General features: G+C 35.7%; 1 protein-coding gene across 4 annotated transcripts; it reads left to right on the forward strand.

Annotated features, from left to right (window-relative positions):
• Positions 1-85: 85 nt before the first annotated feature.
• LOC126857801 (rho GTPase-activating protein 190) lies at positions 86-12,368 on the forward strand. 4 transcript variants are annotated; one of them, XM_050607524.1, is made up of 24 exons: positions 111-227; positions 933-1,075; positions 1,503-2,155; positions 2,242-3,152; positions 3,217-3,423; positions 4,119-4,305; positions 4,390-4,505; positions 4,624-4,776; positions 4,868-5,106; positions 5,195-5,396; positions 5,482-5,658; positions 5,734-5,985; positions 6,079-6,257; positions 6,331-6,514; positions 6,612-6,820; positions 6,919-7,332; positions 7,441-7,680; positions 7,786-7,974; positions 8,311-8,399; positions 8,481-8,862; positions 8,992-9,123; positions 9,287-9,337; positions 9,433-9,529; positions 9,626-12,368. In XM_050607524.1, the coding sequence occupies exons 3-24, from the start codon at positions 1,985-1,987 to the stop codon at positions 9,822-9,824; spliced, it is 4,980 nt and encodes a 1,659-aa protein (XP_050463481.1). In that variant the 5' UTR covers positions 111-227; positions 933-1,075; positions 1,503-1,984; the 3' UTR covers positions 9,825-12,368. The 4 variants fall into 4 exon arrangements, with proteins under 4 accessions (XP_050463482.1, XP_050463481.1, XP_050463484.1 ...); XM_050607527.1 differs by having other exon boundaries at positions 8,347-8,399; XM_050607526.1 differs by having other exon boundaries at positions 6,630-6,820.
• Positions 12,369-14,788: the final 2,420 nt, after the last annotated feature.

Here is a 14,788-nt window from a genome sequence, read left to right on the forward strand (position 1 = left end):
ACGTCGCGTCGCCCAACGTCAGCTCGCGGCGCGCCGAGCCGAGCGGAGCCGAGAACGAACGGGGATACGCTCGCCGAGAAGGAGGTGTACGCGGATCCTGTTCGCCGAATCATACACATACACGACCGGACGACACGGCCCGTATTCCGGCGACGGGGAATCGAGTCAGCGCCCCCTTTCCCCCCCCGAGAGGAGACAGCCCACCGACAGCGCTTCCCTTCACTCAGGTAACCCATCGTGTTTCATCCCCTCGTGTCTTGTACGGCAGCAGCGGCGACGACGATGAACGATCCCTCGTGCTATTCGTCTTTCCCCTCGTCTCCGAGGCAGAGTCTCCAGCGTCGAGACCTAAGCGCGGTTGTATACGATACATATCGATCTAAACCCGTGGCTGTCACTCGGACACGTCGCGTGCCGACCAAGATTTTGCGTTCGTTCCGTTTCTTTTACAAATGTACATTTTCGTTTCCGGAAGTATAAGAAGGTGCGGGAACCAACAAACGTGATATTTCCTTCGATCGTTTTTAATTTTGATATTTTTAATTTCTATTTTTGGTATTTTAATTTCTATCTTTTTCTGTATATTATATACACGTCTCGTGCATAAAATCTAACTCGAACAATTAAAAGGAGCTTAAAATCGAAAATTATAATCGTGTCAATCAAATGCTGGATTGGGGTTTCGCTGAATTTTTTTTTTTCGGCGTCGCGTTTCCGCTTTCGTTAAATCTACCTTTCTCAGTCGCACTTTTCTTCCTCCAATTTTTGTGCCCTCTCCTATTTCCTTCCAATGCATGAATAATATAAAAGAAACGGTATATGCCAAGCTTTTATTTGGAATTTTGCGGAAGCATAGAAAGGAGCAAACTTGACTCCGTTCGCTTTAATTGCACTTTCTACACTTTATTTATTTTCTCTCGCTCTTTCCACAGATTAAAGCACATATATCCATCTCCGTTCTAAACTTACCGAAAGTGTAGAAAAGTATAGTCACGACGAGACAGCCGGGTATACCACGCAGGGACGATTCCGCCCCTGCTGAAGAAATCCGAGTTTCTTGCGATGTAAAGCACAAGTAAGGCTAGCATAAAACGTTTGACGCATCTAAAACGAGATATATATGGCAAGATTTACGATCGCTGTTTGAGAATCGTGGAAATAAGGCTCTAACCATAATTTAATGCTCATAATTTATTTCTTATTATCGATTTCAAGTGGATTGAATTATTCGGGGGACTTATGCTCTGACCTTTTTACAAGTCTGTCCTTTGTTGATGCTTATTGATGCAATTAGTATGAGACAGAGCTATTGTGAATATCTCTTTCAGCGTAATGCATGATTCATAGTTATATTTTAAGAGACACATGTCGCGCTGTAAATCTACGATAGTATACTGTATACTAAGCAGAATTATAGACCTCATAAATTATAATTTATAAATCAATTACGTTTTCAATTTATGTATCTTTTTCTGCAATTTTTTTTTTTTTTTTTTTTTCAGATACACAGTGCCATTCCAAAGAACCATTGCTCACAGCTGTGCTAAACTATAATTGCTACGCATAATGATAGATAGTGTTTAAGGATCTTGAAAAGCTTTGTGTTATTTATATCGAATAACTTATATAAAAATTGCATCTCTACCCCATAAGAACTTTATTACACTAGAGTAGAGATATTTGCACGAATGAGAATTTTGAAGAGGATCAATCGAATATTTGTACATAAATCTAATATTCAGCGATGCGAGCAAGCAAATTGTGATTAAAATCATCCAGAGATGTTACCAAAGGGAGGTTGAACTAATTTTCTACCACACAAAGTTCTAGATTTGAAGTAAAATGACCAAAGGTGTAAAGATAAATTTGTACTAGTTGCAAATTTTTTTTGGTAAACATGCCATTCACTATGTCTTGAGCAAATTCGTAAAGGAGGGAGAATTTATTTTGACAATTGCTGTAAGCGAATCATTGCGTACCAAACATGGCGAGAAAGAGTGACAATGCTAAAAGCATTAATGTCGCGGTGGTCGGATTGTCTGGCACAGAAAAGGACAAGGGACAAGTCGGCGTCGGCAAATCGTGCCTGTGCAATCGCTTCATGCGTTCCATGAGCGACGACTACAATGTGGAACACATTTCAGTATTATCGCAGGTAATTGAAGCAATTCTACACAAAATTTGTTGGTTGTCAATCGATGAGACATTTTAATAAGAACATCAAATACAATTCTATTGCAGTCTGACTTCAGCGGGCGTGTGGTGAACAACGATCACTTCCTGTATTGGGGCGAGGTGATGAAACTGGCGGAGGATGGAACGGAGTTTCAGTTTCAAGTCATCGAGCACACGGAATTTATAGATGATGCATCGTTTCAGCCGTTTAAAGGCGGTAAAATGGAGCCGTATGCGAAGAGATGTGCGGCCACGAAAATCACAAGCGCCGAGAAACTCATGTATATTTGCAAAAATCAGTTAGGAATAGAGAAAGAATATGAGCAGAAGGTCCTGCCCGATGGTAAACTGAATATCGACGGCTTTCTGTGCGTGTTTGATGTGAGTCTCGTACCGAATCGGGCGATAGAGAAGCAAGTCGAGATTGTGGCGAATATCTTGAATAATTTGATGAAGACGAAGAAACCAGTGGTGCTGGTGACGACTAAGAATGACGACGCGAATGAGCAGTTCGTCAAGGAAGCCGAGAAACTGATAATGCGAAAGGAGTATAAGGGATCGATTTTGATCATTGAGACATCGGCGCACGAGAACATCAACGTGGATCTGGCTTTTATGATCTTGGCACAATTGATTGACAAGACGAAGATGCGCAGCAAACTAATACCGTTCGCGGAGGCAGCCAGAGCCCGCAAGGAATTGTTGGACGCGTCGACGGAATCGTTGCAAAGATTGATCCGGATACATGTGACCGATTATCGCGCTTTATGGTCGCAGGCTTCGAAGAAACTCGCGCAATTCAAAGAATTCACCACTTTCGTAGAATTGTTCGGTATCGAAGCGACGCAGAGGCTATTCAGAAGGCATATTAAGAAACTGAAGGACGAGCAGATAGCAAAGAAGATACAGGGCTACTTGGACATGTTGCCGGATATACTTCACGAGATTTGTCCGGATATATCGAATTTAATTAACGAGTAAGTTTTTTGCGCGAATTTCGCCTTGTAAATCGTGCGAATTAATGGAAATGATACTTTGCAGGGAATGGTCGGCGGTACAACAATATATAAAGGCGCATCCCGATTTCGATCAGTACTTCTACGAGTGTCCTGAGGATATACCGTGGATCGATTGTGACTTTGACAACACCGGCACAAAAATACCTTATGACGTGCTGGAGACCCCCGAGGCGGAGACCGTATTTAAAAATCACATAAATGCCTTGCAACAAGAGCAACGGCGACTAGAGTAAGTATTCTGATGCAGAACCGAATTGCGAATCACTTCAACAAATAAATATTGCAGAAAAGAGCGAATCTTTCTCACATATATTTTTCATATAGAACTGATATAGCTAATTGTAGTAGCTAAATCTGTATTGTTCCATTCGATATTCTAGAAGGTAATATTCATATGCAATTCACTAATGCTTTGCTTTATTTTGGGTGGTGTTTCTTTGTGCAGACTTCCGAAAAGGTAATATATGCTTATTTTTTTTACTTGCTTTTTTTGTCTATAATGTAGAACATATAAAACATTGAAACAGAAATAATAATATCTGTTCAATGTTCATGTTGTGCTAATCTTTACATAATAATATGTGCTTATATATTGTATAAAATCAATTGAGGTATTTGTTGGCGTCTAATAAGTCAATAATTTACTTACAATGCATGAATTAAAATGAAATAGTTTGATAAAATTTAATGAAATATTTTTAAGATGTAGTGAAATATAACACATTGTATTAATATTGCAATAATTAGAATAAGAATGATTAATATTAAATATATTGCAAACTTTCAGAATAACGAAATGTTATTAACAATAATTAAATATTATAGTCACTTAAAATTGTGTTTTTATTCAATTATTATTTTGCAATATGGAACATTGTTTGAACAAACTTCTTTTTTACATCAAATGTAATTGATTTCTGTTAGATGGAAGAAACAATTTAAGCAATTATTGGAAGAAACTGGTTATGTTACGCCTGGAAAACATTTATCTGAAGTTCGAGTTTTATTTATGGGTAGAGAATGTTTTGAAGAGCTTTCTCATCATGATTGTCAAGAAATTTATGATCAGCATCAAAAGGAAATTATTGAAAAAGCAAAACACAATTTCCAGGTATTTTTTTTGTAAATAATAGTCATTAATGTACTTTTAATGTACAAAGAATATGTGCAATAAGTATTTTGGGATGTGTTACAGGAATTATTGTTGGAACATGCAGATTTATTTTATCACTTTAAGAGTATAGCTCCATCTGGAACTATTACGCAAGACGATATAAAGGAAATTACGGACGCTTTAGTGGACGATTTTAGGTATGTAGTATCATACTGAATATACATTATATCCAAAATAAAAATTAAATTTCTGAAATACGATATTTTATAGATGAAAATAATATCATAAATATATTTATAATATAACTTTTTCCAGATATAAAGCGCTAGATAGATTAGATCAAGATCGAAAATTAATGTTATTTCAACATTTGGGATTTGTGCATTGTCCCATCAGGGAGCACTGCCCCGCTTATCCAAATTGTATGGACGCACTAATAGAAAGGATACTCGGAACAAAAGCTCATAGGTAAGAAATCAATGTCATTATATCAATGGAGAGAATTGATACAGTTGTATGGAATTATTTCGTAACGCAAATCTGAAAACCGTTCTAACAGACCTTCCTCATGGAATCACAGTAGTCAATGGCAGTTAACGTCGGATAACAATCAATTAAATTTAGTCATACTCGGAAGTAATGGACTGAGCGAAGAATTTGCTCGTGAAATAAGGGCACAAACGGAGGATGACGAAGTAGAGATAGATTGTCAGTTATACACTCTCGGATATCGCATTATAGACGGTGATGTGGGACTACCGCATAACTCTTTCACCACATCCGATTTCATGCCACATGGTAAATATTTCTTTAAGTGTCAGTTTATGTTTGATGTGATTTATAAGTGAAGTTTTCTAGATAACGATATATCTTGTGTGTGTTCTAGGATCTTTTTGTATCTATTCAAATGAGGATTCATTTGAATACATTCGATCCTCTTTAGAGAAAACTTTGTTGTCGAATCTAGAGCAAGAGGACAGGCTACCATTTCAAGGATTGCCCATTGTAATAATGTTTGTGCCAGAAGCCGGTATCGATGAAATAGAAGCCATAAAGCTCAGAGAAGAAGGACAGAATCTTGCTGATAGGTATATTCAGTGTAATAATTATAATCGAATTGAAATCTGTGCAGGTGATATTCTTATCAATTTCTTATCAATTTGGCATGTTCAGTTTGCAGTGTCCATTTATCGATGTGTGCATAGACGAACTGGAACAAGAAAAGCACAAAAGATTTCCCACTTCGTTGGTAAAGGATGCTTTGCAGCAACTTATACAATCCATAAATCACAGAGCTGGTTTTTTAAACATATATCAGAGTGTTATTGAATGCTTAGAGCCTGATATCAGGTAAATTAATAATTATGGCGTTTACCTTTCATGATTAATTTATAATTGCATATTTTATTTTGCATTTAATTTTAGGATAATAATGTGTATGTTCTGTGGTGATCCTTATTCTGTTGAGAACGTTCTTGGTCCTTTATTGAATCATCAATGCTGCTTTCTCAGTGGAGATAGATCTATAGTTTTGGAGACGTTTCTGGGAGAATGCAAACGTCGAGTCGAAGTCATTATCTCGAGTTTTCATGGAGCCAATGCATTCAGAGACGAATTAGTGCACGGTTTTATACTCGTTTATTCTACAAAGAGGAAAGCTTCTCTCGCAACTCTAAAGTATATACCGATGACTCGCACCGCATTGTTGGCGTACTTAAAAGAAAATAGTATTTTATTTCATTTTACAAATATGTTTTCTTTATTTTACAGTGCCTTTTCCACAAACATACCAAATCTACCGATACAAATAATGGCTGTGACTGATACTGGAGGTGCGAATGCTTTCTTTAGCAACGACTTAAGTCATCTACTTATCACGGAAGGAAACGCTATCGCAGATAAATTGGAAGCACATTTTATGACATCTGCATCTAGCTGCCAACAGAAAAGTGAGAAATTCGAAACTTTATTTTGACATATTTCTGGCAAATTTAATTTTTTTAATTGTTTTATATTTTGCAGCCGCATTTTACACGCCCTTCTTCAAAGTGGTATGGGAAAAGAAACCGGAGATCGAGCAGGCATTTAATATGGAGGAGCCGGGGAATTTGAATGATAGCGGAGAAGGTACCTTAGAGTATTCGGCTTTACATCCGATGCCGCCACCGCGACACGAGAGCTATCATCTTCAAACGCCGGATGACGGGTAACTATTCTAGAAACATCTTTTTAGCGAATAAAGCGAATTGATCTACTTAATATCTGTGGATTTCTTTGTGACTTAAAAGTCTAATGTGAAGCAGTATGTCTGTAACTTTTAGAAGCGGCTCCGAATCATACGAGCAGTTGACGCCTGACGGTGATCTGGGTGACACCGGTTTAACTGAACAATTTGCCGATCATAGAGCCACGCCGAGCGACGATAGTGACATTTATAGCCAAGTTGATTTCTATCGAGAGGAGAGGGAAAGAGATCTAATGAAGAATGAAGATATCACGAACAAACTATCTGGTTAGTAACTGGAAATTAATTCATTGCAAAATACAACGTCGCATAATGTGACTTTTTAAAATTTGTTCCAAGTTATAAACTTTTCTTTTTTTCTTCAGGTTGGGTAAAGGATACGTTTATGCATCAAGATGGAGTTACCAATAGTTATCCACATAGAGCCTTCACGACAGGTCGAAGATACATTTCCCAGATTAAGCCGCGACCGAAGGGAAATAGTCAAACGTTGAAACAACCCGGAAAAATCAATTTGAAAGATTTTTCCAATGTAACAGACGCGATAGCCAGAATGACGATCGGTGAGAAAGACGAACACGGCCCGAAACTGACGATGGGCCACGCTCCTCTTGCCACACCGGAACTGGTAGATCTCGGCTCCGAATATGCGCAAGTGAAAGACGTCGTTCCGAGTATGTATTCTGCCTACGACGGCGATTATATGTACGCTCTGGTGCAGGATTCTATTGGCAACAACAAATCTAAATTGCGCCACCGACGTGAAAAGGGACAGCCATGTAAGATGTTTTTTTTTTCTTATGATAATGTGTCTTTTGGAGATAAAGATGAAGATGTGTTGTTTGTATATAAATATTATTTATATTAATTATCATTTGTAAACATAGCATATAGCGATTCTGATTCGGAATGGAGCTCTTTGGAAAGGCAAAGGGCGACTGACGTCTTGAACAAAACGAGTAAGAAGTCTTTGTCGCATAAAAGAATACGCAAAAAACGCACTGCAATACCGGTCGCTACGCCCAAAGTACCGTCATTGGCCAGCATGGGAAGCGGAGACGGTATAGTCGGCTTGAATTACAATATAAAAGACGATAAAAACTGGCGCGTCGATTCAGCGGATAGAGGTAAAAATTTGTTTGCTTTTTTTTCTTTCTTTTTTAGCAAATAATTATATAGACTTCGACGTGCATAAATTGATGATATATTTAACGATATCTTCATCTTTTCAGTATCTAGCGAAACGCCCGATACTTCCGAATCGAGTGATCCAGAGCATACTTCGCGATCTAGATCGAAACAATATAAATATGCTGCCGTTAGTTTGCGGAAGAGATTCTCTGGAAATTCATTGCAACAACAATATTTGCAGCATCCGTTTAACGTAAAACATATGCCACAGGAAATGTTCAGCGCCTCCTGTAAGTAATCAGATTTTAGTTTAATGAGAATTTATATAAATGCGACAAATAAAAAATTTTTTTGATTTGTTATAATGTAATTATAATATAATTTCTTAATTATGTAACAATGTAATATATATTTAAATTTAAAAAGAGAAAATATAATTCAACAATTTAGCAATATTTTGCATATGCATGTGCGATTAAAGACTGATTTTGACTTAATCTGAGGCTTCTTGATTGAAATAACAATTTTGGTTTTCTCATTTTTTAAACATAACATATATCAGAAAGTTTTCTATTAAGTTGCAGTGTTCAATTCTTTTGCTAAGTTGCATGAAACTGTTATTTTAGCCAAGCAAAGGAGTGAAAATACGTTTGGTATTCCAGATGATGAATCAAGTCTGGATGTCTCCTCACCACGGGAAATTAATTCCCCTAGTGTAAGTATTTAACGCGCATAATACAAATGAATGTTGAGAAGTACATATGTATAATTATGTCTTGTTTTGTTCGTTTTTTAGTTTGGTATATTGAATAAGTCAAAAGACGGCGACAAGTTAGCCAGAAAGAAAGACAAGCAAAAAGCAAAAGAGGACGAAAAATTAGAGAAGAGAAGGCAAAAGGAGGAGAAGCTTAAAAAGCACGCCGAAAAGGAAAAAGAGAGAGAGAAAAAAAAACAGGAGAAGATAAAACAGACCAAAGGTCCAGGTGGGACACCGATCTCGGGTCAATCGCAGCAACCTTTAATCGAGGATTTTGCGCAGAGCGAAACGAATCGGATACCCTTATTTCTAGAGAAGTGCGTGCGATTTATCGAGGACGAGGGATTGGATTCGGAAGGGATATATAGGGTGCCCGGTAATCGCGCACACGTAGAATTGCTTTTTCAAAAGTTTGAAGAAGGTACATCATTCATTAAAACTTATTGCAATGTTCAATGTCGCTTTCTTTTGTAGTATATAATTTATTTTTTTTTTCATAAATCTTGTTTGATGGATAATATAAATCAATGTTTCCCATTTTCTCATATAGATGGTAATGTCGACATACATTCTTTGGATATTCCTGTAAATGCTGTTGCTACAGCTTTGAAAGATTTCTTCTCCAAGAGGCTACCACCACTCATTGACAAAGAACGTATGAGTGAACTTGAAGATATATCAGGTAAGTTAACATGAAACGAATTTAGCAGTTGTAGAATAGAATCTCGTGATTTGAATTCTTTTTTAAAGTCTTTAGATGCCTATTTTATGTCATTAAATTTTAATTATAGTGAAATTAATAAAAAGCAAAATACTTTTAAGAATGTATGTTTTATTTATATCAGGTGCACGAGGTATTAGCAAACCTATGTCAGCTACTTGCATGAACATGGAAGGTTAGTATTTTTATTTTATAGATCATAGATAACTGAACGAAATATTTTCAAATTCTTGAGATTAACATAAGCTCTAAAATTTGATACGATTGCAGATCGAAGTGGCAGATTGTTAGCCCTGCGTCTGATGCTCAAGAAATTAAATCCAGTTAATTTCGATGTTCTCAAGTTTATTTTCCAACATTTTGTGAAGTAAGTAACGTAAAAATAATAAATATTTTTTATAAATTTATTGTCTATACATCCTCCCTTCTTTTTTTTATTCTAATCTAAATTTATGCGATTTAGAGTTGCAGAGAACTGTAAACTTAACAGTATGGATAGTAAGAACCTGGCGATCTGCTGGTGGCCTACGTTACTACCGATCGAATTTAACGACCTTGGCAGATTCGAAGCTATGAGGCCATATCTGGAAGACGTGGTTCAGACGATGATCGATCAGTATCCTTTCCTGTTCTGTGGCGAAGATGCCGTTGTGATGGTGTAGTGATCAAACACGCTGCTACGCAGTGCATAGTGCAACGGGACTGCAGTTTTTCTCGCGGACAACAGCGATAGAAGCGGCGCATCCGTCTCGTGGGGTAACTCGATTTCGTTTTTTTTATACGTTGTCGCCGATTACGATAATAGACGTAAACGATTAGTCTCAATATAATTTGTATCGATATTAAACTTCGCTTTAGCACACACTTGTAATATTACACAAGGTCCTACATAAGGCGCATAGACGATCAAACAAAGTCTCTATTTATGTTTAGTCATTTCATACTTGTTCATTTTTGGAATGTGTGACACGCAAGATCTTTCTTTGCGGAATGATCACTCGATGGTCCTAAGACGATTGTTCGCGTGCGTGGATCAGCTAATAACGCAAGAGTAATAAGAGTCAATCCATGTGTGTCATAACAGTATGCATGTATCATGTTGGATGTATTCAGAGCGATGTATTTATTGATATTGTATTAGGGATATAAGATTCTCGATATTTGATAATGACGATTAGCTTTATATAGTTAAGAAGGTAAGATCAATGTTGCTTTTTTTTCTTTTATTTGCCTTTCTCTCTTTCAGTTCTCTCTTTCTTCTCTCTTTCTTCTATTTTCTTGTTCACATTGCAAAGAATGAAAATATCATAAAGTGTTGATAACACTAACATATAGCCTCGTTAAAGAGGTTGTTATTAATATTTAAAGGAGGGTGTATCCAGAGCTCATTTACGAAAAAACACGAAATGTTAACGAGATTTGTATATCGTCGAATAATCTATACATATATATATATATATATATCTCATATAGCAACGATATCAAAAAAAGTTTTTAATATGTTTTCTTTTTGGCACAAATGCACAAATCGCCTCTCGAGCGTGTTTATTACTTTTGCATTTCTATTGATGTAGATTATCATATAGGAATTTTTGAATAATCTTTATCGTGGCAGAACCGAACAAACTTAAACGATGATACAATCCATATATCTTCTCTATTCCATCTAAAAAGGTAAAAATGAGAAAGAGACACTTACGAAAAAGCGTGTTACATGTAATTCCACAACATGTCTTGATAAATAGCGATAATGCAAAGGAAAGCACGGATGGAGATATAAGAGAGAATATTTCGACAGAATTTTGCGCACACAATATATACACGTATAAAAATCGAATCGAAATAACTATTAAGAAATATTTAGAATTACAAACGTGAAATACTAAGGTTTCTTAAAGCAAATATGTATATAGAACTAACGATTTAAGATACGAAATTCGTAACGAAGAACATTAAATTTTCATAAAATTTTTTTTTTTTTTTTTTAGAATGAAAGCAATCCATTTCTCGCTAGAGCTGATATTTTATATCGTTTGCATTTTCGCAAAAACACAGAAAGTATTCATTAGCGCGTGAAGTTCAGGATAAACAAGTTTAATTAAAGAAAGAAATGTACTAAAAGAAAAAAAATCCAACTTTATATTTAATTAGAAACGTACTTTTAAATTCGTCGATTTATTTGTCCTTTAAATTTGTACTTGAATTTGTACAAATATGATGGATTTAGTGGGACATTTTTTTATAGGTGTGCCATAATTCAATGTTAAAAATCATAATGACAGATATAATGCCTTTCGGCGGCTCAACATTCGAAAGTAAGCGCGTCGTTTAAGCACCAACAAGCGAGTATTCATGGTGAATCGCCGAGAAAGAGATACTTAATATCGCTTCTCTGAATGTTGGAGCCACTATGAATAAGAGAAAAGAAGAAGCGAAATAATACACTTTTGTAATCCGCAAGATTAACCGCAAACATTCCCTTAAGGAACTTTGATGTTTGGTCTCGCGAGAGACGCATTTTGATCGAAGCGAGTCCGAGTAAATTTCAATAGAGCAGGAAAGAGAGAGATTTCTTCGATTTACGAACTCTTTAAGAAAAATGCGTATCTCGCGAACACGTTATTTTGTAAGGAAACATTGTAACGATATTTCTACGATCGTCGTGCGCGCGCGTGTGACGAGAAAGAGAGAGAGAGAGAGAGAGAAAACGGATCGTACATTCCCATTTAGTCGTAAAACAGATTTTATACATTCGTACGTACATAATTGTATAATGTTCTTAATAGGAAGAGGATAAGATGTGCGATGTTTTACGGGATCTCGAGCGATCGAAAAATCGCGTAATAAAACGACGTGACGTCGGCGATGCTGAGATAGCGTGTGTCGAAGCACTTGGGAGCGCTCGTTCAGAGGAGATATTCCGATACTCTTGCTATCTTTGTCTACTTTATATATAAATCAAATCGGGATAATTGAGTTAAAGCACTTATAAAGTTTCCATCGAAAGAAGTTTTTCTTATGTATAAGATCACGTTTGTTATACATTGAGAATTGCTTGCACCAATTCTTTCATTTTTTTTCTTTCATCTTTAAATGTTGCATATATCAGCATTAATGAGTAGCTGGATTGTCTATCTGTCTATGATATTACTAGAGCTTCTTATAGAGAAATATATAGATAAACAAAATAGATTTGTTAACCGAAATTGGTGCAATCTCAATTTCTTTATTCACAAATTTCTTGGGTGTATTTCGTATAATATACTCTTTTCAACTATTTACAATCATTTTTCATATAACTATCGTTTGTTCAAGGATTTAGCGCGAATTATACATTGCGACCAATTGAAAGATTCAATGCAATAGTGTGGTTTACATACACAAGCTATTTTTTTAAAAACGAAAAATAAAAACGAGTCCTAAAATTGGAAGAGTTAAATTAAAGTAGTACTTATCTACTTTTATAAATTAAAACTTACTTTTACCTTTCTCAAACTTTTTTTAAAGGATACTGATTATCGCGCTGTGTAATAAAAAAATATTAAAATGATTTATATAATATATAATATAAATTTATATTAAAAGTTATGTTTTTTTTATAAGTTGCCAAAGAAATACGATTTGAATATTATTACACCAATACTATTACACCGAATTTTTCAATTATGATCTCATCGTATACACAATGTAACGGGTAAGCAATAGCAAAGAAACGAATCTAGCGAGTAAGTACTCGAGAAAGTACTCGATGACGAGCATGTATAGAGAGCGAACGATTATCAAGTTCTGTAACGAGATTCGCCCTTCGCGCAACAGCATTATTATCATCTTTATCGTCGCCATCGTCACCATCACGTCCATATATCGTCCTCGGGCACGTATCCATCGAGCGTCTTTTCTCTCGCGAAGAGCCTAAGAAGAAAGATCACTTTTCTACGATACGTCCGTTAAGGTTTCCGCTTATCTCTTCTCACTGTCTGAGGACGGTCCGACGCCGCGACCGACCTCTCCCCCACCCTCCCGTTGAATACAAAAATTCTTACACATTATCGCAGCCTGTGATAAGAATGTAGGCGAATGGACCTTTTTATTTTTTTTTTAACATCGGCTGATGTACGAATGTATTATAGTTGTACAGTTGCATCGGGATGATGTGTATTATATAAGCTCCGCTTTCCTTGCGTTTCGCGCATCACATTTCTCTTCTTTTTTTTTTCTATCTGTCTCTTCCTTTATTCATCATTATTGTTCTTCGCGAGCTTCGTCCAACTTCGAAAGTCCGTCATTTCCGTAAACTCGGTATACTATGCGAGCATCTCTGAAATATCGGGGCGATGAATCGTGAAGAAATGTAGGAAAAGTATTTTTAAATTATTAATTGATATTATAGCGATAAAAATTTTCGTTTAACTGATAAAGTATAAAGTAGGATCTCAATTTTAGCTGTTTGCGGGTCGAAATATTTATGCTGATTTGTATCAGCACGTCCACACACTAATTTAGCCGCATTTTGCGATATTTTATACTTTGACGTTTCCATAACGAAATACAATAAAAAAATACAAACATATTTATACAGTATTATATATTTTTGTGTATATTTTCTTTTATAATAATATATATTATTTTATATTCAAATTATTTGATGCACCTGTAGATTTATGAAAATCCTTTTCTGGCCTTATCTCTCTTCTGCGAAAAACTACATTTCTTCATGGGAATGTAAATTAAACTGACAGTGTGAATGCGTTTGAAGTATGAACTGAGAATAATACAGATTTGATAACGATTAAATATTAAGTATTAATGATTCAATGCAAGCTAATGAGACTCGTCAATGAGAAAAAGAATATGTTAGATATATATCTCGCAACAGCATTTTCCTAATCAATCTCTTTTTCTAATCAATCGAAAAAAGGATTGAAATTGGATCGAAAGTTTTGTAAGAATCTTTGATATAAATGTGAATTGAAGTATTTTATACGTAAATAATATTTAATTTAATTGTGTATAAGATATATAAGTGTATTGAAAATAACTGACAAATATGACCAAGGATATATAAAATTGCCAATTTCTACTTTACTAAAAAATCTGTAAATATCTTGCAAGTTTTCCGGTTTCGAATATTTCGGGATTCTGTTCCTTCTATCCGCACTCTTTCCATACTTTTCCGCAATATCTTTTCTTTTCTTTTTTTTTTTTAATAAATATATATATTTATTTCGTTTCGAATGCAAGTAGAGGACAAAATATAATGTAGTGCGGATGAAAAGAACAGATTTACATACACGCAGTCTCTTGGAGTTCAGAATCTAATGATTATCGCCGATTTAATTCCAACTGTCTATATCTCATAAAATAAAGGAAGAATATCAGTGTTGCTCGCAAAGTATTGGAGCTAATGCATCTGAATCGCCGGCTACATTGAAGTTCACTAATTTCTCAATTTGAAATTTCTAACGTGCCCTCCTTCGCCCTTGCCCTCGCCCTTTCCCCTCACCCTCCTACCTCTTCACAAATGCGTTTTCCATCTTTCCTAAATTACGCGTTTATAAATGTCGTCATTTATATACATGTAACGATTTTTGTAAATAATCAATATACATATATAAATATAATTATA

Source organism: Cataglyphis hispanica, chromosome 23 (genome assembly GCF_021464435.1).
Source record: "Cataglyphis hispanica isolate Lineage 1 chromosome 23, ULB_Chis1_1.0, whole genome shotgun sequence".
Lineage (NCBI taxonomy): Eukaryota > Metazoa > Arthropoda > Insecta > Hymenoptera > Formicidae > Cataglyphis > Cataglyphis hispanica.